Source organism: Cottoperca gobio, chromosome 16 (assembly GCF_900634415.1).
Source record: "Cottoperca gobio chromosome 16, fCotGob3.1, whole genome shotgun sequence".
In the NCBI taxonomy this organism is placed as follows: domain Eukaryota; kingdom Metazoa; phylum Chordata; class Actinopteri; order Perciformes; family Bovichtidae; genus Cottoperca; species Cottoperca gobio.
Genome location: NC_041370.1, coordinates 9,564,756 through 9,591,828, shown reverse-complemented (window position 1 = coordinate 9,591,828; position 27,073 = coordinate 9,564,756). Strand labels below are relative to the sequence as shown.

Sequence of the window (27,073 nt, the reverse complement as noted above, 5' to 3'; positions counted from 1 at the left end):
TGTGCTTTCCTCCATTATAAATAAAAAACACAGTAAACCAGTCTCTCTTTGAAAACATTATTTTTAAGAAAACAACCTAAAAACTGTTTTAAACATTTTATTTTAAGCATGTAATAGAGAATGCCTAAAATAGCTTGCACATCTGTAAGACATACAGACTTAAAGTTCAAAGATTATAACACCGTATGGTTCCTGCTTTGGCCAATAAATGTCAAAGAACAATTATTACCAATAGATCCGAGTTATGTACATTATTACAAAGCTCCTTAATGATGAAACAGAGTTTACTGCTCATTACACATTAAATGTGTATTACTCAAGTACATGCAAAAAAACATCATGTTCCTCTCAAACACTACACGGATATTGTCCTGAACACGTTGAATCCTGACAGAGCCGTGGAGATCATCACTCCAGGTATCTGTGGGTGCCAATGGACCTCCTTGATCTCCGACTGACCCTGGTGCAGGAACAGCAGTTGAGGGGGCAAGTCCTTCAGCCCCTCCACCCTGGCACCCACATCACTCGACTCCACAGACAGATCCCACTGGCTGACGACGTCGTCCGCTCCCGAGGCGGCGAACACACTCGAGTCTGCGGGGCTCCACTCAACGGACGTGATGGGAGCGCTGTGCTGCTTGAAGTTCGCCACAGGCCGCCCAGTCTACAAGTACAAGAGGGAGAATATTCATCCCGTACAGTATCAGGTTACAGAAATATCAACCCTGACATGCATACGGATTTATAAATCTGTATTCTCCGCTTTTTGTTCACAAGCGCCAACCCAAATTGACTGAAGCTGCGTTTTGAGTGAGTTCACACTGACAAGTATGGACACTTCTCACCCTCAGCGGTCGCCATCTTGGCTACGTACAAACAAGTAAAACAATGTAAATCTTTAATGCAATTGTCAATTGAGCAAACAAGGTGTGAAGCTATTTTGGCGGGTGACAATCGTGGTCAAATGTTGGCGGTAGTGCTAGGTGCGTTTTCCCATTTACAATCAAGAAGAAAGAAAAAAAGGAGAAGCGGTCAATTGTTGTGATCATTTCCGGTAAGTGCACAACCGCCGTGTTCAATTTAGGACAACGCGAGCCTGTCAAATACAGTCGAGTACAGAACGTAACGGAAGTATTTGAATTGAGACGCTGCATTGGTGTAGCAGTCCGATTCAAAAGGCAAATAAAAAATGGATTCCTGCATTAGAATGAAGGCAACTGTAGTAATGACACACTATTGTGTAACAGGCACAAGATGGAACAAAGTTATTAGTTAGGTGCGGCCAAACTGAAGGTGTTCGACTATGATGGTGTGTAAATACGACAAGCAATGTTATCTTATAGCGCTAATGATGGGTTACTTTGTTGTGATAACACTCACTGATCAACAGTAAGATCTTCATTTGGTCAAATATTAACAAGTTAGAACTTATAGTTGTGTTAACTGAGTTATTTTGAGTACTCATAAAGTTACTGATTTTAGAACCTTTGGTTTTTACCTTAAACTGTCGAAGGTCCCATACTTTCAGAAGCCCGTCGTCCCCTCCTGACAGGATGAATGGTTCGCTCCTGTTCCAGCTGATCACATTGATGTCTGATGAGTGAGCTTCATTAGCTGCAAGCATTGAATTGGGCGGAGCACGGATATCCCAGACGCGAATAGATTGATCCACCGAACAAGATGCAAAAACCTGAGGCAGAAAACATACTGAGATTAGAACCTTCAGATCAAATACAGACTTGATCGGTCTTCCCCAAACAGGAAGTACGTTTCTTTTTTAGTGTGTGAGAGTTGGGTTCTCATGTTCATAATTTGTGTGTAATGCATTTTGCAAACCTCGCTACATTAAGAAATTAAAGTCAACACCAGTCAGGTTGCGCAGGGCCGGTCAAACAGAGTACACTCATAGAAGCTAAAAGGTAACCACCCATGTGAGGCTGTACAGGCTCACATCCACATACCACAAACTAGTTTGGCAACTACTTAAAATCGCTTTTGTTTTTTTTTGTTACAACACAGTGATGGGACATCGTTCAAGTTTTAACAGGTGTCAACATATTTTCACTGATTCGGTCAGTCATCTCAACACAACCTGTTCTTCCATCCAAACACCTGTAAAGCACTGGTGAGCAGGGAGGATCCCTTTGACATTATTAATCCAGATGGACACGTGTTGACAGAGTTTAAAAGGAATACGGGGGTTTTCATATAGTTTTGAGGTTTTTAAATGTGGCTCCCATTTACTTCAATTCATTAAGACTTGATGTCCTGTTTTTTGATTCTTCGTGGAGGCATGAAATAATAACAAACTTTCACTCAAGAATTCAAGGTACCATGGGGTGAGGGATTGATATATTGGTAATTTCGTGGGGGAAGTATACCGTGCCGACTGCTAAAGCACCATGTACGGTCCCTCAGTCTGACCCGTGGTCACCATTTTCCTACAAACATACTGTAGCTTCAGTGGGCGACCACTGCAGGTCCTCCACAGACTTGCTGTGGGAGCTGAAAGGTCGCTGGTCAATCTGCCATGAAGTCCCTCCCTCTCGTGGCTCCCACACATGGATGTTTTTTTTGCAGTCTCCACTGACGAGGCGACCTGTTAATAAAAGTACAAACACAACACCCTTTTTTGCTTTTGGCTGATCGACACACACACACACACATATGCTTATATACTTCACCTCATCCAAACTGAATGTTAACAGTTATGTAAAATATGACCTAAGTATCATGACCATTTTAAGGTTAAATATATTTAATATCATAACTTTCTAGTTATGATACCTCTCTGGGAACCATCACCTTATCGTGGTGGAGAGGTTTGTGTGTCCCTATGAACCTGAGAGCTGTGTTGTCTGGAGCCTAGTGCTCCTGGTAGGGTCTCCCAAGGCAAATTGGTCTCAGGTGAGGGGCCAGACTAAGAATGGTTCAAAAACGACTTCATGAAAGAAAGGGAAAGGAAAGGAGAGACCCTGCCCGGAGGAAGCCCGGGGCCCCCGTCTGGAGCCAGGCCCAGAGGGAGGGCCCGACAGCGAGCGCCTGGTGGCCGGGTTTGCCACGGAGCCCGGTCGGGCACAGCCCGAAGAAGCTACGTGGTGCCTCCCATCCATCCATCCTGTGGGCCCACCACTCATGGGAAAAACCGCTGGGGTCGGATGCGCTGTCATACGGGTAGCAGTGATGGTCAGGGACCTCGACGGACCAGACCCGGGCAGCAGAGGCTGGCTCTGGGGACTGTGGAACGTCACCTTTCTGTGGGGGAAGGAGCCGGAACTAGTGCGGGAGGTGGATCGCTACCAGTTGGATCTGGTGGGGCTTACCTCCACGCACAGTCTTGGCTCTGGAACCGTACTCCTGGATAGGGGTTGGACTCTATTCTTCTCCGGAGTTGCCCAAGGTGTGAGGCGTCGGGCCGGGCCGGGGCTCTCAGCAGGAAACCGGTGGATTGCCTACTCCGGGTAGGGAATGAGCCATTACCCCAAGTGAAGGAGTTCAAGTACCTCGGGGTCTTGTTCGCGAGTGAGGGGATAATGGATGCGAGAGATTGGCCGGAGAATCGGAGCAGCGGGGGCGGTATTACAGTCACTTTACCGCACCGTTGTGACGAAAAGAGAGCTGAGCCAGAAGGCAAAGCTCTCAATATACCGGTCGATCTTCGTTCCTACCCTCACTGTATGGTCATGAAGGCTGGGTCATGACCGAAAGAACGAGATCATGGGTACAAGCGGCCGAAATGGGTTTTCTCAGACGGGTGGCTGGTGTCTCCCTTAGAGATAGGGTGAGAAGCTCAGCCATCCGTGAGAGACTCGGAGTAAGAGCCGCTGCTCCTTTACGTTGAAAGGAGCCAGTTGAGGTGGTTCGGGCATCTAGTAAGGATGCCACCTGGGCGCCCCCCTAGGGAGGTGTTCCAGGCACGTCCAGCTGGGAGGAGACCCCGGGGAAGACCCAGGACTCGGTGGAGAGATTATATCTCCTCACTGGCCTGGGAACGCCTCAGGATCCCCCAGTCGGAGCTGGAGGATGTGGCCCGGAGAAGGGAAGATTGGGGTTCCTTACTGGAGCTGCTGCCCCCGCGACCCGATCCCGGATAAGCGGTAGACGGATGGATGGATGGATGGAACTTTCTAGTAGTTCATACATGCATTATTATTATATCCATTACTTTTCTATCATAACACCTCCTACACTCCTGATGAGGGTCCCTCTCTGAATTGCCCCACCCAATTTGTTCCAATTTTATTGTGTGAGGTTGTGCACGTGTTATCCTCTATAACTGCAACGTAGAATAACACTAATAATAATTTTATTTGGTAGAAAGTTGAGCCAAGGACCAAGTAAATGCACTTTTTTTCCATGTGTCAACAAGGCCAGAATGTGTGCATCTGCAAGTCTTCTTACAGGTAAAGGAGACACTTACCCGGCACTGTAGGGGACCAATCAACAGCGAAGCCTTCACTCATGTGTCCCGAGAAGCTGAAGAGAGCTGTGGCTTCTTTCTGCTGTTTGACGAAAGCAGTCATAGCAGCAGAACTGTGCACGGCTTCCAGCTGAGGTTGGAGGTCAAATATCTCTACCTGTCCCTTATCGGACCAGACGGCAGCCAATGACTGCTCTCCACGTCGGGTCACCTGATTAATCAGAAACAAAATCAGTAATTAGGAACGCTAGACAAGTAACATTTCTGATACAGGAGTTCATACACACGTTTAGAATCTGATAGACCAACATACTCTGACTCTGTTAATCCCTCCATAGTGAGGCATCATGGCCAGCTCCATCTGTGGCTTCTTATCTTCATCCTCATCATCGTCTTCGTCACTCTCTTCATCGCTGCTTTCATCCCCCTCTTTGTCTTTCTCTGTTCCATGAAGGTTTTGCATGCGTATGACAATGAGTCTGAAAGAAAGTAAAATGATGTCCGTCTTCACAGGGCTAAGTTTCAGTATGAAAGTAAATAATCTTATATTTTATAAGATGTTTTCCCACCATTCAACTGACCCTTTTCAAAAAGGAAAATCCCCAACTCTTTCAATGCTGTGTGGATGATGTCAAAACAGAACTGAAACAAAACCCAACTGTGACCGATGGACCAGTTCCAACACTCTCCTGTTTAAACTTGTATATTTTGTCATTTCTACCTCTGCAACAACAAAAGCGTCCATACAATATTCATAATAATAATGTCAGTGGAGCTTTCCCCACATGCAATATACTTTTAAGAGTAACTAAGTTAAAGATTTCTTAGATAAAGTAAAGTTTTACCCTGAGGAGTGAAAGAATAATTAACAGCCAAATAGTTAATAATTAAAATTAACAACAGTAATTCAACACTGTGCCTCTATTTATCAAAACCATTACCCTCATCTGTCGAAAATGTTGTCTTAAACACATTTGTTATCCTGTAGCTCAATAAGGATTATAAAGAAAACAATAAGCCAATCATTGGGATTTTGAAGACATCCCATCTCTTGAGAGTTGTGGAAAACAATGTCAAATTATTTATATATAAATTGTATAAGTGTGTTAATTGAGTTATTTGTTTATTCTTATTTCATTTATTATTCTTATATTGATTTCAAAATGCCATTTATGTTTTGAATTTTAAAATTTGTTTTTGTGTGCTCAGTATTTTCCGATATCGTCAACAATATTAATTAAAGCTCGTTAATGCCGCCTCCCGGTTTCTTGGTGAAGCAATACTGTCAATATAATCTCAAAAGCCATGGTGCTTTGTTCTAAATGAGGCTAATTTCAGGTAATAATAGCAATAACCTTGAAACAAATCGTATTCATGAAGATTGTTCAGAGGTTTGTCTGTTTATTATAAGCGACTTTGAGCTTGTTTTTTTGGAAAGTCACTTACAAATATTGATGTACAGGTGTAGTTTTTTTTATTTGTGCTTCACCCTCCTGTCTCTGTCCACTATACTAGTATGTCTTATTGTAGCATCCATCGACAACCCCAATCAGCGAGACACTTATTTAAATCAAAATCGCACGATTGATGGAGTTTCTTTTGCTACATTGTGTTATTTGTGTGTTACATAGGATCCGAGCTGATGACAAGCCAAAGAGGGCAAGAGACATGTACTATACATTAATTTAGATGGCCAGTCAAAGCCAAGGTATGTGCATGTTTTTGTATAAGAGGCCAACACTATGTTTGTTTTGCCTTTCACTGACATAATTACTTGGCCATGTTGTGATGTGCAACTTCTATTTCTCATTCATTCCTCATTGTTTTTGTTGGCCAGCTGGTTTCTTTAGAGTAAAAAAAGAAAAATGGAAAATTACATTTGGGCTTTTGTCCCCTCCTTTTTAGGAGAGCCAAATAGTTTCTTTAGGGCTTGTTTTCATAGACCTGGTTGCTTGTTTCAAACAATCTGTGTGTACCTGTTGCTCAGCGCTGTGTCAGCCTGTGTGCCCGCACAGAGCAGCATGGACAGAGGAAACTGCTCCCTGCTTTCTCCATCGCCATCTCTCAGGAAGTCAAAGCTCAGACATGGAGCACCTGGACACAAACTACAATTAATACTGCAGCTCCTGCATGCCGACAACCCTTAGAAGAGATAATAGCGTGGATATGTAGTTGCTAAATCTTAGTACAACTTGCCAGTTTGACACTCGTGGTACATGCGGTACGCGGACCTGTCCATCTCCAGCTCCTCTCCGGGCTTAAGAGGCTCGATCCCGGGCACGTACACTTTCTTCTCTTCTTCTCCGCCTGCTCCTTCCTCCTCCATATCTACTCCTTCGTCATCATCGCTGCCAGCATCGCCAATCTCCTCCATTTCGCCTCCTTCCTCGGCAAACGTGTCTTCATCGGGCGCAGACATCTTTGCTTACTTCCGGTATGTGGAGCGGCCACGTGGTTTAAACACCGTGTACTGTCACCCCTCCCCTGCTGCATCACTCCCCCCCACCCTTTCTCTCTCTCTCTCCTCTCCCTGTCTCTTCCCCCCCATTTACGGGAATTCAGCTGGCCCCTTTGGCGCTTGCCTCCCTGCTGCCAGGAAAAATCAGACTTGCAAATATTTGTCTCTGAAATTGTCCAAACTACGACGTTAATTCAGCCTGCTATCACGGGAGTTAACGGGAAGACCAGGGTCGTCTCCCACAATCCCCGCAGAATAACAAATGTTTAAGAAATCGGGAGAATCATTTCCACATTTTGGGGTCATGTGCATGTCCACCGACCCAGGACAGGATCTCCAAAATGCAGAATGTGAGTCAGATTACGGCATTGATTTCAAGTAAATGCAACAATTACGGCATTGATTAGTAGCCTACGACCTGCAGCAGCACAGCCTGGTACTGACCTATTTTATACAGTCTATAGTACTGACATTGTGGTCAGTGGCCCCTGTATTACTGATACAAAGCAATTCGTTTGGCAGCAGCCACATAGCCTAGATATTTAAAGTGTAAACATTGAAATTCTCTCATAAGATATTCTTAAAGTAGACATCTTCTTCTTCTTCTTCTTAGTAGCTTAAGTATTTGCCAGTAACAGGTACTTGGAAATGTGCACTGCATATGAGCCTTTGGTTGGATTTTTGTTTTCCTAATGTTTCCAGCACTATGATGTCTATCTAACTGTCTAACTATTTGTCATCTGCATTCATGCTTTATTACATTCGGCCCTTCCTTCCTATTCAGTGGAAAAAAGGTCAACGAAATCTTGGGGTGCAAGCCAAAAGTCTGTTCCCACAGTGGCCAACACTACATACCTCAGTATTTTAAGGATTATGAAACTACAAGGAGGATCTTGTGACGACAATGGTGCACATTACATGCGTGGGTGTGTACAAGCAGGGGCAAGTGCGAGCACCAAATGGTGGACTTTTTATTTCTTGTGCAAATCCTGACAGGAGTCCGTTAGATCATCTCTTGAGTCCTGTTGGATCCCGAGTGCATTCCTTCCTCAACTGCAACTCGTCTCTCAGTTTTTATCTGAGAGTTAAAACAGTTGTAAAGTATTTGCAGACTGGGAATAACTCTTTAAAGGAGCCGGCAGTAATGCTTGAGTTCACATGAATCTTAACACAAACTCTGTGTCATGTTGCTGGAATGCAAAATCTCTTTACTGACAAACAGATCTTTTACTTAAGCAAAAATAACAATACCACAATGTGAAAATACTCTGTTACAAATAAAGTCTGTATTCAAAATTACACTGAAGTAAAGTATATATGCAAGCATGGTTTGTAAAATATATTAAAGATTCAAAAGTAAAAGAATATAATGCAGAAAAATGCTCTTTAACACAATTATTATGTTGGTATTGTTGATACATTAATGTGTCTGCATTTTAATGTTGGTGGAGCTAACTTAAAAAACCTTTATAGCACTGCATCATATCTGTAAAGTAACCATTAACTTTAGCTGTCAGATAAATGTAGTGGTGTAAAAAGTACAATATTTCCCTTTGAAATGTAGAGTAGTAGAAGTATAAAGTAGCATAAATTGAAAATAGTCCAGTAAAGTATGTACAAGTACCTCAACATTGTACATTACTTGATTAAATGTACTTTGTTACTTTCTATTACTGATGACAAACAGCAAAGACCACAATAAATATAGCTTACAATCCTTGGGAGATTATATCAAAATTTAACAATGTATATATATCTAAATGTCTTTAATTTACAATTATGTACAAAAGTAAACGCCCATAGACTGTAATATCTTACATTTACATAACATTCATTGTAAACAGTGATGAATTCCACATCAATAGACGATGGCTTATGTGCATTGGCTTGCTCAGCATTTATCTCGGTTAGCATGAAGAGCATAGCTAGCTGGAGCTTGTGGCTGAGAGAGAGAGAGAGAGAGAGAGAGAGAGAGAGGATGGCTATACGTTTATATCTGTGATATCAGTTGTTAGAGCGAGGTGTTGCACAGCTACGTGAACTAACTTTGGACATTAAATGCAACCTGTGCATGTCACTTCATATTAACAAAGCTTGCTGCAATAAAACACAAAGGTACAAATATAAGAAAACAAACATTCAGTGCCAGGAAATGTCTTGCATTTTGTGTGCATCATCATCAAAAAAAGATCCTTTTAGTAACTATGGCAACAACCACCAGTAGAGTCTGAATAGCAAGGGGCTCCAGACAGAGGCGGAGTATGAAAGGGATGGAGGAGCACTGCTGGACGGAAGCTGCGTAATTTCTATCATCTTGCCAGACTGTCCTTCCTCCTCACTGCTGATAGGTCGGGTCGTCAAGAGTTTGGCCCTCGACGGTCTGAAGTCCTTCCTCTCAACAGAGGGGGGCAAAGTGGGCAGGGTGCAGGTTTCAATCGAAGGTAAGCACCCGACCTCGAGCCATCGAGCGAGAAGTTCTGACGTTAGCTTGAGAAGTTCTTCTGGAGAGGTAGATAATCTGGAGAACTCGGCCAGATCTGTCTCCTCCTGGAACCTCTGAGACAAGGAAACAAGGAACAAAAGAATATTAGACAAATAGAAGAGGAACAAGAGGCTTTTTAACGACACATTTACAACTCTTATTAATGTACTTTTACATAAATTCAAGTTTGAAACAACAATTGAGATGTTGATGCAATAAGCAATAAGCATGTCAAATGAACAGAGTGATGTCTTTTTAAACTTAAAGGAACAAGTATATTTAAGCATTATGGTGAGATATATTTGAAATAAAAAACCCTACCTCTGTATTTTTGTTCTTTTTTATAATTTTACCCAGTGTCTGCTTTAGATCGAGGATTAAGGAGTGATTTAGGTGCTCATCCCAGAGGTTTCCGAGAAGCACATGCCAGGACTCCAGAAGGACGACTGCAGCAGGGAACACACAACACTGCAGGGAAAAGATAAAGTAACACAACAACCCCAAAGTCAGGTTTATTGTGCACAACACTTGACAAATTACCACAAGAACCACATCAATTGCTCAATTACGAGCGCGACTGGGTGCCACAGAGTACAATAATCTTTTGGATAAACTGAGCATTTACAAGGCATTGTTGCAGTAGGCTGAAGACGAGGTAAAAGCTAATAATTATCCTGTTAAAGAAACCAAAAGGCTGTATGACCTAATTATTACCACCCCCACTTCCCCTTTCTTTATCTGATAAGAACTCACCGGATCAGTGTCACAGAGCATGCGTTTTGTGTAGCGGTGCACTACATAGTAGTCTTTAGGAAATACTGTCCGCTGGAAGAGCAAAAGACAAAAGCAAAAGCAAAGAAAGAGTTGAGAATAAACCCACAGATGATGAAATAAGTTATCATTTATACTTAAGTTATTACTATACTGAATGTATTTATATAGAAAACAACATAACTAAGCACAGAGGTGAAACCACACGCGGTTAGACTCCCTTGACTTTGAAGAGCTACGTATGTCTGTCATAAAACAGTTTTTCATCTCATAACTTTACAGGTCATCAGATAACAAGGCAGAGCTGATTATTCTCATTCATTTTAGTGACAGCTTCACCTTTGACTACTTCTTTAAAGCAGCTGACAACAGTTAATACAAGAGGTTGTATTCTTTAAAGGATAGTAAACACATCTGGTAAGAGAGGAAACACAGAAAGGACTTCATAAAATCATGAACAAAGTTTTTAACTTACAAATCCAGTCGGATTAGAGTCGATAGTCCTTTTAATATTTTTCACACCTTCCCAGTCAAAGTCACATCCACCACATCGGACAGTCAAGAGTGATAGCAACAGCAAAACTGTTTGAGGCATGAGTAAGAAGAAAAGAGACAGAACACATTCAGATAATTACTGGAAACTTTCTGTGGTTATGTAGCTTGTTCGAACTGCATACCTTCTTAAAACATTACATCATTTCCTGCCTCAATTAGATATTTCTGCAGAGAACAACATGAAACATGGCCTGTTGTAACAGTTGTGATTGAATTAAGATGCCGGAAATGCTATTGTAGCAATACAGAGGGGAAAAAAAGGAAATCTGTTTTTGACTAATAAGCATGACTATACAATAAGTACTCCACTATGTTAAGAAGAAAGTTTAAAAAAAGCACTAACACACAGTTAATTCTTGTTTCTCACCTGGCAGTGACATCCTTTTTATCTTTCTAAGAATGGACACTTCTCCATTTCTCTTGTTGAGGGCAATCACTCTGCACACGGGTTTCTGTGTCAGTCTGTGAAAGGCAAAGTTTCCTCCTCTGTGATTTCTTGAGGTCTTTGACACAAAGTGCGCTGCTGTTTCTTCTCCTTCACCGTATGATATTGAATCTTCTTGTTGACATCCCTTATAAATTCCTTCCTTTTGAGTCCTTTTGGTACTTTCCAATAAATGCCTTATTTATCCTCTCACGCCATCCTGCTCTCTCTCACTTTGGATTTTCCCACTTAAGCCTGAGTGGCTGCAGCCTTTTCCTATGTAAGCTTTTGTTTTTTTGTTTTTTACTATATCTCTTTCCCTTTCACCCTTTCACTGCTGACCTAGAATCTTCCTGCACAGCCTAATTTGAACCACTCCTCTCTCCCTCGAAACTGGTTAATGGATAAAGCGGGAGAGACACTGGCCTGCTCTTCTCTATCTCTCCCTCTGGCCACTCTGTGTGTCCTCACTCCGCTCAAAGTGAAAGTGCTCTGCTGGATTGCTTGTCTGCTCCCTTTAAGTCTCGGCCCCTCCCACCACCACACGTTTTACCTCACTATTGACTGACCCGGCCCCCTCCCCCCTGCTCCCCACATTCCCTGACACCCACCCTCTTACCCCCATCCTCCCCCCTCCAAACCAGGCCCAAGGAGGCTTAGTCATGCAGTTGGAGCGTATGTTTTTCATTTGGACTCTCCCCCACACCTCTGTGCCTGTGGATCCCCTGGTCTTTATCCCACCAGAGTCAGAGCGCAATATCATCCTGTTTAATCATCACATGATCTGTTTTTGTTTTTTTTTATAAACCAGGAATCACATTCCTTCAAAAATAGGATTACAACACTGCATCGCCAGTACTTGCAAGTCATTCCATGTGTGACAGCTTTCTGTAGTCATTTCTGTTAAGATCGGTTCCGCAGAGGCGGCTGGTGCGATTGTGATGTCTAATATTGTGCACAGCTGTCATCACCCCGTCTGTAAAGTGTTGTTTTCCTGTCCCCTCAGGTTGTGTGAAGCGTCAGGTTATTTTGGTTTTCTGTTAGGTGACAGGAGAGGAGTTAATTACTAATGAAAGGAAGTTAAAAGTGGATTCTTGATGTCAAAGAGGAATTGTTCTTCTGCGTGTCCTTTTTTTGAACACAAGCCAGTTTCTCAAAGTCCAATCTCTGTTGAGAGGAAATGGAAACAAGAGAGCAGCAGCTTCACCGCAAGCAAAGCATTAACACTCCCAAAGGCATCAACTGGAAACCTCTTCACATATACTATGTGCTTTAATGACGGGTATAAATATCCAGTCATTGCGCCGTCTTCCTGTTTCATACATCGCTTGCATATTGAGGGCAGTAAATATGTAACTAATTTGTGGAGCTGCTGCACACTATGATTGTGATTCTTTTAGTAAAACTTGCTTAATGAAATCCAGATTTGAGTTAGTCAGAGAAAAGTAAAACTATTAGGATACAGTAGCACACTGCAATGTTGAGAAGTATCTATTTTTATAAAGTGACTAATAATTACAAATTCCCTTCTTTTTAATTTGGACAACATGAGTTTGAATTACCTTTTTTTTTTTTTTTTTACACACACAATTGCTTCATAGGTATGGGTAAAGAAAAAAAAAAAAGCAGTCCCCCCCCCCAATTTAAATGAAGCCTTATGTTGCTGAATTTTATTGACTGAAGTCTGCAAGTTTCAGCAAAGCAACTGGCTCAAATAACTGTGGTATGAAAAAAACTCAAGTGGATCAGTGTGAGACTAGCTCATTAAGAAGCCAAAATCCTGCTGATGTGGTCGTCCGTACTGGAGCGAGGCCGTGTTATGCAATTTCAGGACACCAAAAAACCTTAAAAGTGTTGTCTTACACCACTTGAGGCTTGTTGGCTGACAGCCACTCAAACAAGTGAGTGGGAGCTAGCAGACAAATGCTGCACTCCTCCAATTCACTCCCTCTTTATTCTTCCTGTTCACCACAAGATGGAGCCAATTGTGGAATAAAAAAAAGGTCAGAGTGACCGTTCATATTCATTTATTTCATTTTAAAACATCAGAAAAAGAGTAAACAAAGTGCAAAGTCTGTTTGTAATAAGTTAAACTTCACATATTAGAATTCTTCTACAATAATTCCCTTTGACAAACAAAAGCCCTCATACATTATCTTAACAGACTGAATGTGTTAATCTGTGCAGGATAATAATCGGGGGTTAGGAACAGTACATTTCTCAATAATTAAAATAAACAATAATAGATGAGCCAACACATTTCTGTCATCCATTCACATTCTTCTTTCATTCCACTAAAAGTCCCAAATAGTTCACAAAGCTGACGATGAAAGAATAGTTTCACTTTCCCTTCATTAGTAGTTCCCCCTCTTTTCAGCTCCCTTTATGTCACCCCCCTGCTCCCCCCCCCTCCTCCTCTTCCTCCTCTTTGTCACTGGCTGGGGCTCCTCTCCCCTCCTCGGACGGCTGTCATTAAATGACTCTTGTAGGTTTTGCTGAGTCCAGTCATCCAGAACTTGAGCAGCCTGACGTTGTCCTCCTCGCCTGTCCCTGTGGCGCCGAGCAGGGCCAGAACCTTCTGGGTGTCCTCCCTCCCCCGCCCGTCCACTTTGGAGAACTTGAACAGCACTTTGACCTTACTGAAAGAGAGAATCGACTATGAGAATCTTACTTAAACCCAGGTGGTCGTCTATAAGAGTGAATGGATTTTAACTCACTTCATCCACTCTTCCTTGAGACACAGCAGGCAGTGAGACACGACGTCCACAGACAGGTTCTCATTAGACAGAGCCACCTCGAGCTTGTTCAATAACGTGGGACCTGGAAAAAGAGGACAAAGACTGTTAGACAGTTCATCATATGATCGTTATTCTATAGATCCAAGTACAACCTTTAAAAAAAAAAAAAAAAAAAAGGTTGGCCGTCACTTCATTCCCATTCTGCTTTTACTTACATGAAAAGGAAATCTAGCCCTGTACAACCCAACACTGTGAATTCTGATTAAAATCCAATTAATGATCAAAAACTTCTAAATCATTTTCTGTGATTAATTAAATAATCATTTGTTTAAGTCAGCAAGTGTTGGCAATTTCTTTTGAGGTTTTACCAAGAGGCAAAGGACAGGTGTATTTTTTGACATTGAACATGCCAGCAGACTATTTATCAGTAGTGGAGGAAGTATTTAGATCCTTAACTTAAGTAAAAGTACTAATACTACACTGTAAAAATACAAGTAAAAGTTCTGCATTGAGAATATTAATTTAGTTTAAGTATTTAAGTATCATCAGGAACATGCACTAAAGTATTAAAAGTACTCATTGCAGAAAAAAACGAAATAAATTAAAATAATTAAAAAGGAAAAGCAGCAAATCTTCACATTTGAGAAGCTGGAATTACAAAATGTTTCTACACGGAAAACGACATAACGATTAAAAAAGTTGGCAATTAATTTACAAAAATAAACACGTTTCAGCTGTACTTATATATACTGTTGGGTATTTATTTTATCGACATCAAGGTCTTCATATGTTGTGTGTAAATTAATTTTTAAAGTAGCTGTAAATAAATGTAGCGGAGTAAGAAGTACAATACTTCTCTCCGAGGTGAAGTGGAGTAGAAGTATGAAGTGGCAAGGAAAGAAAATACAGTACAAGTACCTCAAAAGTGTACAGTACTTGGCTAAATGTAATATATTCCACCTCTATTTATAACATCAGGTATGCACGGCGCTCACCCCTGTCCGTGGCCTGTGTGTTGGCACTGCCGATGGTAAACTGATAAAGTGAGGAGATATCGTCTTCACCCACTGCTGAGATCTGACAGCTTCTCTCTGAACTGACATCCACCAGCACTGAAAACTCTACAGGACAAACAAAAGGAAAGTACAAATCAAGATGACCTGCATGTACAAGCCTCTCTTTGAGTTAATCTATCACAGTGTGAGTCCACAGACACTCCTGTACCTGAGGAGCTGACGTGCGTTGGAATAGACACATCTGGGCTGAGACCCAGAAAGTTGCATTTGTAGGCCTCCTCATACTGAGCACTGTATGGCACAGAACGCACACAGCCTACTGGGAGCAAAGACTGAAGGGAAACAGGACAGAGATTCAGATAAACCTGGTTAAGTAAGCATGTTAATGGCCCTGCTCTCACACTCAGTTATTCTGGCTGACATTTTGACACGTTATTGACGGAAAAGCACAGATGTAAATAATAAAATGATGGCTGAATTCCATTTAGCTGCTTCAGTTTTCATGCTGCCTCAATGTCATACAGTCATCGTTAGTTTTATTAGTAACACCTGCGCTTTTCCCACAGGTCAAAATGTCTGCTGTGAAAAAAGAAAACGTGCAACAATGTCATTGTCACACTTTACGATTCAAACAAACGATATTAAAAACCGTTTCAACACTATCACACAAACAGAATACTCTCAAATATCTTTCCACAGTAAAAAGGAACAATAATCGTCTAATGAAAACTGTTACAAGCTCAGTCTCGTTTGTGTATCTTGAATTGAAAGGTCGGAGAAGCGTGTACAGGCAAAGACGATTTCAAGGCGTGTAATGGTAGCTTAAATAATAACACGTCTTCAGGCAAGAATTGGAAGTTAGACAAAAATATCTTTGTGAAGAAATAAATAACTGAAGCCCAATACAATCAGTTTATATTACATCAAATATGGTTATGTAAGAAGGTATTAATCATATTTCACTAGTACTTTTCAACCTTAGCCTAAAACGTAAGTGTTAAAAGAGTTACAATTGTGTTATGCTACACTGAATTTAACTTATACAAGGGCTCACCTAATGAGAGCCCTCACAGGTGTTATCACTTCTCCTAATTGATATTTACCCACATCAGTGAAACACTATCTCTGCTAATGAGGCAGAAAGGCATGCAGCTGTAGGGTAAACTACCTTGAGCACCGTGAAAGCTGACTGGATGAGTCCGGGGTCAGCGCCTCTCCAAATGACCTGATTTCCCATGAGCACGTGCCACACTAACTGACGAAACTCAGCAGCCCCGAGGATCTGCGGAACAAATCAAGACTGTAATGTACAACAGTGCACAGATACGTTAAGTGAACAGATGTTAAAATGTGGATTAACCATAAATAAAATAAATAAGCAATAAAAGAGGGTTTTTTTCTTATACTTTAATTTTTCTGCACAACAAAATGACGAGCTGAAAAAGTACCTAAAAGTTTACCTGTCTCAAATGCCTCAGGGACCGAAACTTTGGGCCAGGTAATTCATAAAATTTAGCATCATCACACATGTAGTCGAAGTTCAGCTCGCTCTCTGACTGGTGCCGCTGTGACGTAGAATCGCCTCCTTCGGCTCCCCCCCAGCAGCTCATTTCCTCCTCTTGCTCTTTTGGTAACAGAGAATGACATAAGAACAGAAATAGTGATTATCAAGCCAAATACTAAAGTGGGGGGAATTCCACAGGAAATCTTACAAAAGGGCTGTTTATATGTATCACACTCTATATATAGAGTGTATTGTGCACATGATGAAGTAAAATCAGCACTGTACAATTTCACCTCTCATCTATGACTAATTTCCTTGCAGTATCTGGGTGACTAAGCATGTACTACATTTAAAAAAACAACATAGAAAGACCTATGTGTAGAATTATCCATTTTTATTTATTTATTTAATTATTTCCTTTCTTATTATATTTGTTAATCACTTGGAAACAGTGATTTTGATAAGTGCCACAGAGTGTATGTACTTAGAATATATAAATAAAGAGAACAGGGTATTAAAATTCCACAATCTAAGATCCGGAAATATCTCTCTAAATCTTTTAATCACTTTATAAATCTTGACTAATTATTGAGTAAACACTTTCTGGAAAAGGCAGTGTATTTCAGTACAATGGCTCAGTTAATAACCCTTGTTCGAGTGTCTCTGCACTGACTGACCCAGTGAATCACGCATCCACAGGAGACCTTTCAGACTGATGATAAAGCCATGGCACATTGTGCAAGCACAAGACATCTGCTGATATCATCCTGGAAGCCAAGACGTGTTGAAGAATGGCCATGGTAAGTAATCTTCCAAATAAGTTTCATGAAGCAAATACTTGCTATACCTATCCTTTTTACTACAAAGTTTACCAAAAAAAAGAATTCCAAACATTTCATGAAAAAACAATAATCATATATTTTCTTTTTTATATATGTGTGTTTACTACCAGCCACAACAGCGACAGTGGTATTGCTTTCATTTCTTCCACCACAAAGGGGTGTTTCAAATAATTTGCCAGGTGTTTATATTTCTTTCTGCTGTAGGCGGCGGTGGGAAGTGGGCGGTGGGAAGTGGGCGGTGGGAAGTGGGCGGTGGGAAGTGGGCGGTGGGAAGTGGGGAAGGGGCCACTGACCTGGAGTGATCCCATTGCTAGGAGGTCTCTAGTTAAACTTTTTATTTTATTTTCAAAGTGAACTACCCAATCTTAATTCCTGTTAGATGGGTAAATACTTAAGTTTAGTTAAAAAATTCATCCAGTTAAATCAAGTACAATGTGACTACCTGTCTGTCTCTCTATTAACACCAGTGTGTCCTCAGTGGGCGCTCCCTCCAGCAGCTTCTCTGTCAGACGACTACCACATGCCTTCAGCAGCCTGGAGACAGTGTGAAAACACAAGTCATGTGTTCAAGGTGAGCCGTTACAGACAACGGCTTGTGTGTCTCATCAAGGCTGATAGGAAATTCACTCACCAGCTGAAGGAGGAGTGCAGGCTGGCCCACAGGTTAGGATGCTGCGTAAGAGAAGTTAGAGATCTCGCTGCGTTGCCACTTCTTTGGTGTGGGAAAACTGCGGGTGAGAAGACACTGTTCATCCTCACGGATCGCTGGGGACAAACTCCTTGTTCATTATCGAACACCTGATGGAGAGAACAGTACCAAGGCATTAGTTCCCTAATATATACATGCCCCTGGAATAACTTTGTATTTCTAAGCAAACTGAATAAAGGCATGGTGTGTCGATGTGTGCATCCTACCTTGAGGGCTGTGCTTTGCAGGCTCTGTATAGTGAGTCTAAGGTGGCGTAACAGGAAAGGCCAGGAGTTGATAAGGTAGATTCTGTCCATTGCCACCATGACAATACTGTACCAGCGCTGGAAGCCCCTGGCCAGGCTGTCTTTGATAAAGAAGGTGTGCGAGAACACAAAACCGTGTTGCTCATCTCCAAAGAAAATTGGTCCTTCGCGGCCAGGACACACCTGACGAAACAGAGAAAATAGGTAGATGTAAATGTGGCGACAGAAGTTTATTTAACGCATGAGATGTGTGACTCACACACACACATACATGCAGACGTACATCACCGTTTACCTCACAGCTTAGGCTGCGTACGCAGGCCTGGCGGACCACGCTGAATAGCTGTGGCTGTCTGGGATGCTGGTGGCTTAGGAAGCGTATGCCTGTTTCATCATCAATGCTCACAAAGCCCGGGTGAGATGCAGGAAGAGATCGACATCCCTATGAGGCAAGGAGAGGAGGAACATGTGTTCTTTAGGATATATGACAGGACTATGGGCTCTCCTGCATACCAGTAAGTTAGAGTGTTATAATGGAGACGACAGGAAGGGAGAAGGGTAGTTCAGCTCAAATGGAGGCAAGCTCTTGGTGAGTTGACATTCTGTGCTCACCTCACACATTTCTCCTCTCTGTGTGGCCGAGCTGTTGGCTCTCATGGTCAGCCCTTCTCCTTCCCGGTCACCATCACGGTCCCTGTCCCCAGGCACTGCGGCACCTGCAAGTGATGGGGATGGAGGGTGCAGTGCCTCGGTGCAAAACAACGTCCGAGGACCATGGAGCTCACAGAAGTGACAGAGAGCAACCAGAGCATTCATCTGAAAGGGAGATAATAAGTTTTTCAAAAGTTTATTGTGCTGAATATGTTTGAGTGAGCAGTTCATAGCATAACATGACATTACTAGATCACACTAGGGTTCAGACATGGTCATTACAGCGGATAACAGATAGTCTTACCTTCAGCACAGTGACGAGTTCAACAAATATCTGGTGCTCAATGCTACTTCACAAAGGGACATTCATTGGTCGAAACGTCCAAACAAGCCGTTATTTAAAAGGCAGCATATTAAAAATAGTGCTATAATACAAACTCAAGACTTGATTTAGTCCGTTTTGCAAAAATCCATGATTCTCAGTGTCTCAGATTGAGGTTTTCAACACTTTTCTAGTTTCCTTCTGTGTGAAGCTGCTAGCTGACAACAACAGAGCCTGTCACATGACGCATAGTCACGCGCTCGAGTACAAATGACGCATGGCAGTTTGCTGCGCGAGTTTCTTCTCAATGTTAACCGTTGAGTCGAAAATATGTTGAGTATTTTTAAAGCGATAAGAAAGTCATCAAGCAACATATTTAATGACGAATAGGAGGTTTTGTATAATGTATCCACACAGGCATTTTCTCGACCGAAGATATACAAACTACATTACCCATGATTCCGTGCGCAATAACAACCTCAGGGTCAAAGGGCGGTAAGAGTGAGAATCGTAGGCTCCTTCGGTTAGTATGGCAAACATATATTTCTGGGGATTTTTAAAGACGTGTTTATCCTATTGATGTATTATTTAAATATGACTATTATTTTCTCTAGGCGTTGTTTTTTAAAAGTTGTATTTGGTAAGGTTTTTTAACGCTAAACAACCACTTCCTTATTGGCTGAGTTTATGTTGAGAGCTTACTATACCAGATTTAGGTGTGTCCGATTTACTTTGTAATTAATTGTCAGGTCAAACAAGTATAGCAGCATACACCACAGTGACACAGCAGACGTGTTTAAGTAACATTGCCTTTTAAATCAAAGATTTGAGCATGGCATCCGACGGATTAGAAGGACCACCAGAGGACCAGCAAGATGAGGGGACCCACCTGACAGACACACCCAGTGCAGAGGCCCCCGCTGACCCTAACTGTGGCAAAGACACCCTAAAAGCCACAGCAGGTAAATCACCTTTTATCAGTCTTTTATCAGTCCCAGTTCCTAGTCCTCAAAGGGATTTAATATGACTTGTTTTATGACCATTTATCTAGCACATACACATATAAACCCAGCGTAAACCCATCAAGCAAATAAATAATTGACAATAAACTATAAATGTGGTAATAATGGTGAACCATGGCACATACATAAAGTTAAGGGAGGAAAAAAAATACAATTAGTTGAAATTTCACAATACCAAATATTTACTTTCTTTCTATGTAATATCCTTATTTATATGTAATAACCATTTTGACCAATACCGACAACATTTACTGATACAGAGCAAATAAATCACAGAAAAGACATTAGGATAACATTATTAATGTGATAATACTGGTTAACCACATAGTTATATTAAGGGGGGTGGTAACACAATAACTTGTATTTCCTTTCTTTCTATGTAATATCCATTTGGACCAATACTTTTAATACTTTCTAAAATGTATCGATGCAAAGTCTTAGAGAAAAGGTTTCTATATGTCATACAGCTCTTTCACAATTGCTTTTGTTGTTTTTTGCTCTCTACAAGTTGGCCTAATACTTTAAGAAGGTGGTTGTCCTGCATTTGGTTGGTATGTTACATACATACATAGTGCCTTATCTAAAATTAATCTTAAAACCCAGTATTGATTTTAATGTCTGACGCTATCTCTAGCCAATAGGATTGGATTGCTGGACAATTACAAAATATGTGAAAGTGAGCAGCTACTGAATTGTTACATCGTCTCCAGTGGTGCCCAGATTCTAACATTATATTTTCTAAATATAAAAACATATATTAGTAATAAAAACAATCTGAATATGTTTGATATTTTAGACTGTCATCATGTCCCCCAATCTGTGAAACATTTCTGTGTTGCTGTGAACAATAAGATGTACAGTAAGTTCTTAGTCATGCTATCATGTGGCCCGGGGCCCCTTACCTTAAGAGGCAAAGCTGAATTTGTAAGGTGACCACTTTAATGACGGCCAACATTTTAGTTTCATGCCGGGCGGCTCTGCTGGTAATATTTCGGGGTAATCGGGACGTGAGTCAAGACGTGAGTATTGTCTGTGACCCACAATTCCGGTATGAGAAGAAGATTTACTATCTGAATCTCCTCCCTTACGGGCTCAAATCCAGACAGACTTTCCAAGGAATAAAGAATTTATTGGATATTATTTTACCAAGTCACTTCCAGTCATTTGTATAACTGGAAGCAGTTGAAAGACTGTTCATGTTCACTGCTCATGCTCTCCCATGACCTGGCAACCCGTGCCAGCCAGTGCTATCTCAGTGGGAAGGAAGATATTGCAGCTAATAATTGAAGGATTTCGGGCGTGAGTCACATCCAGTTCTCCTATCTGGAAATATCATTGCAGGGTGTGTGGTATGTGTTTGTGTTTACAGGCAACTGCGTCGCAACTACTTGGCTGACATTTGAGTCTCCCTGGGGCAAGTCAATGCCACCTGCTTCACGAGTTATACTCTTTCAAAGTGTATTGGAGAGAAAATGCATTCAAAGTTTCATTCATATTTCCTGACGTCTTTTATCTTGCGACCTTTAGCCCGGACTGGCGTGTTTTTAATTATGGACTCAAGTTGTATACACAAGGTGTTGTAAATTTGCTGTATATTTGTTTCAATAAAATAGTATAAAAAAAAAACGTGTCACAGAAACATATCTCACTGACGTGCAGGAGACACAACTCAACCATGTATTGAAAACACAAACTGCAGAAGCAGATACCTCCGGCTCTTAATATGACTTTCACATAATACTTAATAATAACATTTTCATTCATCTGGCCTGCTGGCTTTAGTAAACAGTCAACACTAATCTCAGAACATGCTGCTATTTAAGGTGTCTTCAGTGTTATAAGCTATAAACTGTGTACCTGCATCCTCTCTCGTCAGCAGCCTCTGAGAGTCGTCTCATTCAGACTTGTGGGGCCCTCAGGTTGGGAGATTATGTTTGTTACTCTTTACATGAAAGAGAGCCCTCAATTTATTGTAGCAGAATTATGGGCTAAGCATCCCAAAACGTTTAATCACCTGCACAAAGACTGCCGGTGTCACGCGGGGGTTACTTTGTGCAAAATCAGATTTTCTATTTTGCAGTTGCTGTGTTTCTTTAATTGAATTTAAATGCAGAACCCGTATTGAGAGGCTGCTCACTTTCATTACAGTTTTATTACACGTCCGTCCTGCTTACTTTCACTCTGTCGCTCTATCATTGACAGAGTCAACAGAGCGGGACCAGAACAGCGTCAGCGTGTGCAAGTTTTTCATGATGGGAAGGTGTCATTTTGGACACAGATGTCGTTTCTCTCACAGGTTTGCTCGCTTTACCTTTCTCCGTCAACTCACCAGCAGGATAAAAGATCATTTTTTAATTCTGTAGTTAAATTCTTCACATATTCATCATTTATTTTTAGTGTGCTGTCTGAATGTTAAAGGATGGATTCACTTTAAAGAAATCTTAAAACTATAATCACATACCCCTATGAATACTGAAAGTATTATTGGTTGCTGTAATTGTTGGTTACAGGTTGTTGGTTGGTGGCTAAATGATCCTCTTCAAAGCTATTTCAATATTTCATATTTATATAATTGATGGGGGACCAAATCTAGGTCAAATCATTCAGCAACAATATCTCTTTCACTTCACACGTTGGCATTTTAGTAATGTTTTAAGACAAACTTGGAATTCTTCAGAAGTGTCTTTTTTACTTCTACTTAATTTATTTTGAATAACTTTACTACTAAAGAGGTTGAACATCATTGTAGCATTCTGCCTGAGAAGTATTGAGAAGTAAGAAATTGAGAAGTATATTGTGTGTATTTGTTATTTCTATTGGTCACTGCTCATATTGCACACCACACAGACAGTAATACTTATCCATGACTAAATATTGGTGCTGTTCAAAGGTCGGCATGCTTCATGAAGGTTCATCTGTTTCAACTGGAATTAAGACTATATTTTCATCTGTCATGATTCACATTTGTCTGCTCTTGTTGCTCTCTTGTCTTAGTAACCCATCAATAGATGATTCAGCGGCTGTGTCACCTGACCAGGATGACAAACAGGATGGAGAAAAGACAGAAAAACCCAAGAAGACAGTAAACAAAGCAACAAAGCCAAAATACGAGCCAAAAGGTTACTCCACATGTCCTCACATTAATGTGTTTTAACACTTTTATTTCAAATCAAATCATGTATTTGTCATATACACCATCATACACAGTACAATGTGCAGTGAAATGCTTTTGTTATTTGTATCTTCCGCAGAGACGAACAAAAAGCCTCGCATGCGCACAGCAGATGAGGTGATCTCTCGGATCCTGTGGGACCCAACGGTGGATGGATCAGAATTTGTTGTGGGGTATGTGGATCGCTTCCTTGGTGTGTTGGAGCGTCCCTTCAATGACTTCAACTGGGACACCGACCCCTGCGACTGTGATTACACTTCTGAGCTGGCCCTGCCCAGACACAGGATCCAGTACTTCACCTGCAGAGGGCACCGCGTCTGGGACCGCAGCAGCAGGACTGACAGGGTGTTTGGCTCCACCGGTCAATCTCTGGCTCCCCCCTTTGGAGGGGAGGAGGAATTAAAGGGTAAGAGAGGACCCCACCTTACATACAACCAGATACAAACTGACACACACTAAATGTACAAAAGCCAGAGCTACTCTACAGAAATCCTGCTGACCAAAATCTAACTACTTGTTTCTCAAGAAGTGAACGCAGAAGAGCAACAACAAGACCTTAAAACAGCAGAGGAGCAGCCACCTGCTGTCAGCGTGCAGGAAGAGAGTCAAGCAGAGGAGTGTGCTCATCCTGAGAACACACATCTGGAGGAGGAGAAGCAGAGTGAGAGGAATACTCACAGCCCTGCCTCAACACAAGCAGGAAACACTTCTCCAGAACAAGAGGAATCACGAGGAGCACTTGTTATGGAGGAGGCTGCAGTGAGGTCTGGAGTTCATGTTCAACAACAGATAAAAACTCCTGTACACAACAAAATAACGTGTTTACTGTCCACATGTTTTCAGCCTGTGCAAAATGGAAGTCAGAGCATGAGCACTGGCTCGATTCGTTTATTGACAGAAAACTGCAACTATTTTGACAATCTAATAATACATTTCTTTGTCGTAGATGATAATAAATTGAATATATTTGGGTTTTGGACTGCTGGTTGAAGATGTCACCTTTAACATTTGATATTAAAATACAAAATACAAAACATAACTGAGCACACAATGACACAAGATTAGAACTTGGAAAGTGTGTTGTTGTTGTTTTATTCCACTTGTTTTGATTTTTAGACCTAAGGCTTCAACAGACCAAGTGTCCTTATCCCAAAAAGAGGGAGCAAGCAGCGTACAAGACGAGGGTGAGGAAGAGGATTTTGCACAATGGAAAGAAAGCTGGGAAGGCAATGAAGATGCTCAGGTGGGTACAGCACATTTCTGTTATTCTGCTATTACAGTTCTGGTTTAAAGGGACATTTACACCCCGAAATCCAAACGACATATTGATCCTCTGACCTGCAGTGCTATCTATCAATCTAGATCGTCTTTGGTGTGAGTTGCAGAGTGTTGCAGATATCGTAGAGATGTCTGCCTCTCTCGATTATAAAGGAACTACATGGCACTTATAGCGCCAACAAACACATTTGAAAAACTCAACAGCAATGTCTCTTTTCAGAAATCAGCACCTCTGGAGCAGCGCGAGATGATGCATGGTAGTCGCCCCCCTAAGAAACAACCCACGCACTTCATCACCTTCAGGGCCAACACTCCTGCTGTCCTCTCCAATTTCCAGCAGCTGCAGGAGGAGATCACCTCCCTGCTTCCCTCCTCGGCCCCTCACTGGCAGACCGCCGCCAGCCTCCACGTCACCATGTGCCTCCTAATTTGCCTGGCCCAGCTGAGGTAGCCGCTGCTGAGGAGATCCTCCGACAGTTTGCCCATTTGGATCGTAACCCGCCGGTGGCGCTGACCTTCCCTGTGAGGCTGAAACATTTCAATGGGAAGGTGCTGTACCTGAGCCCCCAGCCTCAGCTTCACCTCCAGCAGCTCAACAGCGGCCTGCAGGAGGCCTACAGGGAGGAGGGCTTGCTCCACAAGGACTCTTACAACCCACGCTACCACCTCACTCTGGCCAAGGTAGAGGGCAAGGAGGGAGAGAGGGTTTTTCAAAGGGTGGGGGACCTGAAGGTGGGGAAGGGTTTAAATTTGGGCCGTCTGCCAGTAAACATCTTACACCTTTGTGCCATGGGCATTTCCAAAGTAGATGGTTTTTATGAGATCGTGTGCACAGTAAGTCTTCGATGATTTAACACATGCGCGCACTACATACTACATACATGTATGTTAATACAATGTATATGTCAAATATATGTATTGCTCTTAATAAATGCATTTTAATGCATTAAGGGCCTACGTTGCGTACGTGTCGTATTAATATTTCAAGATGAGAAATGAATGTCTGCACAGAATAATAATAATAATAATAATAATACAGGGAATACATAATGCAAGCTGGTTCAATACATCCAGAACTCGTTAAAATCACAAATGTTCACTTTGCCTGGCTGAACAGAAGAACATAAAAACTAAAACAATATGTATGATATAAAGCTTTATACATTTTGTTATTTGTTAGTTTGTTGATTTGAAATTAAATAAAACAATGAAAAAAGTAGGTTGTCCGTACTTGCTGTTTTACTTTGTTTTATGTTATGAGTAAAAAAAGAAACGGCATTTTTGATTGTTGGTTGAACTCAGACTGATTATATTATGTATATATAAGGTATTTATACAATAAGCTAAAGAGGCAATTTAAAGACATCATCTCGCAATTTAGGAAATAGTTTTGGCCTTTTTATAAAACATTTTTATTTACAATTTTCCAAATCAATATTATTATTTTAATGAAGAAAATAATCTTATTAATTGACAATAAACATGAGTTGCATCCTTACTAAAAAATGGAACCCACAGTATGAAATAGTTATAGAGGCGTTTTAAATCTCTCGGGACACACAAAGTGGAATACCTACTTCTTTACAATATAAAAAGTAATATGTACATTATTTGTCCTCTATTTATTACCTGGTGGGCTTCGCTTTGAGCTCTACACAGACATATGCAGCTGCCATAAAGGTTTATGCACGAGACATGAATTGTTTACGAGGGGAAAATATTATATTTTCTTTACAGCTATTAATTAACTCCAGTAGTTATGTTCTGCAGCTCGCAATTTATCTGTTTTATATGAATATTGTATGGGCGGTGTTCAACAAGAACGATGACTTTGTATGCCTTTAACAATGAGTAATAACCATCAGATTACGAAGGACATTAAATATTGAATTGGTTATTTTAAATCCTCTGAGTGGTGATATTTTATCAGCGCAGTGATGGATGGCCTGGACGCGGTACTGTTGCTGTGCTTCAACATACAGACACACGGAGGCTGCGTAAATGCTCCCTGAACAACTCTTGCATACATAATATAATTTTCTGTCTTCTTTCACACACACACACACACACACACACACACACTGTACATAGGCTATATGAGTCAGTGAGTATGCTCTCCACTGTTTGCTCCCTCGCTCGCATTATCTCCCTGCCTCCCTTCCCCCACTCTCATTCAGTGACACAGTTAAACTAACGCCGCCCCCCTCCCTCTTTGCTCGCTCGCTTTGCCCCCCTTTCCTCACTGGCAGACAGACACCATACTCTCTTTACTCTGTGTTTTACCATTATATCTCCAATTTGCATTTCTCAGTCAAAGCACTCCTAGAGCATCTCCATCAGCACACTCTCATCACTTCCATCATGTTCTCTTCTGCCTCCTCGTCACTTGAATCGGTGTTGATGCTGTTCTGCAGCCTCCACTGAAAGCTGGTTTTGCCATTGCATGCCGCTTCCCCCCCCCCCC

At 41.5% G+C, this 27,073-nt stretch overlaps 4 protein-coding genes across 6 annotated transcripts; 1 reads left to right on the top strand and 3 right to left on the bottom strand.

The window, feature by feature from the left end:
• Positions 1 to 43: 43 nt before the first annotated feature.
• Positions 44 to 6,870, bottom strand: grwd1 (glutamate-rich WD repeat containing 1). The gene is made up of 7 exons (XM_029452146.1): positions 6,617 to 6,870; positions 6,397 to 6,514; positions 4,734 to 4,899; positions 4,421 to 4,631; positions 2,454 to 2,599; positions 1,499 to 1,690; positions 44 to 664 (listed from the first exon to the last, which is right to left on the bottom strand). The coding sequence occupies exons 1-7, from the start codon at positions 6,837 to 6,839 to the stop codon at positions 356 to 358; spliced, it is 1,365 nt and encodes a 454-aa protein (XP_029308006.1). The 5' UTR covers positions 6,840 to 6,870; the 3' UTR covers positions 44 to 355.
• A 1,275-nt stretch (positions 6,871 to 8,145) lies between these two features.
• On the bottom strand, positions 8,146 to 11,596 carry LOC115020736 (uncharacterized). 2 transcript variants are annotated; one of them, XM_029450664.1, is made up of 5 exons: positions 11,054 to 11,596; positions 10,607 to 10,713; positions 10,114 to 10,185; positions 9,682 to 9,828; positions 8,146 to 9,434 (listed from the first exon to the last, which is right to left on the bottom strand). In XM_029450664.1, exons 1-5 carry the CDS (start codon positions 11,064 to 11,066, stop codon positions 9,081 to 9,083), a joined length of 693 nt encoding a protein of 230 aa, XP_029306524.1. In that variant the 5' UTR covers positions 11,067 to 11,596; the 3' UTR covers positions 8,146 to 9,080. The 2 variants fall into 2 exon arrangements, with proteins under 2 accessions (XP_029306524.1, XP_029306525.1); XM_029450665.1 differs by having other exon boundaries at positions 9,714 to 9,828.
• Positions 11,597 to 13,120: 1,524 nt separating this feature from the next.
• flcn (folliculin) lies at positions 13,121 to 19,501 on the bottom strand. 2 transcript variants are annotated; one of them, XM_029451482.1, is made up of 12 exons: positions 19,120 to 19,501; positions 18,777 to 18,980; positions 18,448 to 18,606; positions 18,126 to 18,347; positions 17,842 to 18,008; positions 17,653 to 17,744; positions 16,325 to 16,488; positions 16,033 to 16,146; positions 15,073 to 15,196; positions 14,844 to 14,969; positions 13,828 to 13,930; positions 13,121 to 13,749 (listed from the first exon to the last, which is right to left on the bottom strand). In XM_029451482.1, exons 2-12 carry the CDS (start codon positions 18,978 to 18,980, stop codon positions 13,542 to 13,544), a joined length of 1,683 nt encoding a protein of 560 aa, XP_029307342.1. In that variant the 5' UTR covers positions 19,120 to 19,501; the 3' UTR covers positions 13,121 to 13,541. The 2 variants fall into 2 exon arrangements, with proteins under 2 accessions (XP_029307342.1, XP_029307343.1); XM_029451483.1 differs by having other exon boundaries at positions 18,460 to 18,606; positions 19,120 to 19,500.
• Positions 19,418 to 26,513, top strand: leng9 (leukocyte receptor cluster (LRC) member 9). The gene is given in 9 exon segments (XM_029451484.1): positions 19,418 to 19,660; positions 19,962 to 20,099; positions 22,362 to 22,455; positions 23,154 to 23,278; positions 23,411 to 23,737; positions 23,858 to 24,095; positions 24,448 to 24,574; positions 24,830 to 25,034; positions 25,037 to 26,513. Coding segments are annotated over 8 exon segments (1,668 nt in total). The 5' UTR covers positions 19,418 to 19,660; positions 19,962 to 19,969; the 3' UTR covers positions 25,459 to 26,513.
• Positions 26,514 to 27,073: the final 560 nt, after the last annotated feature.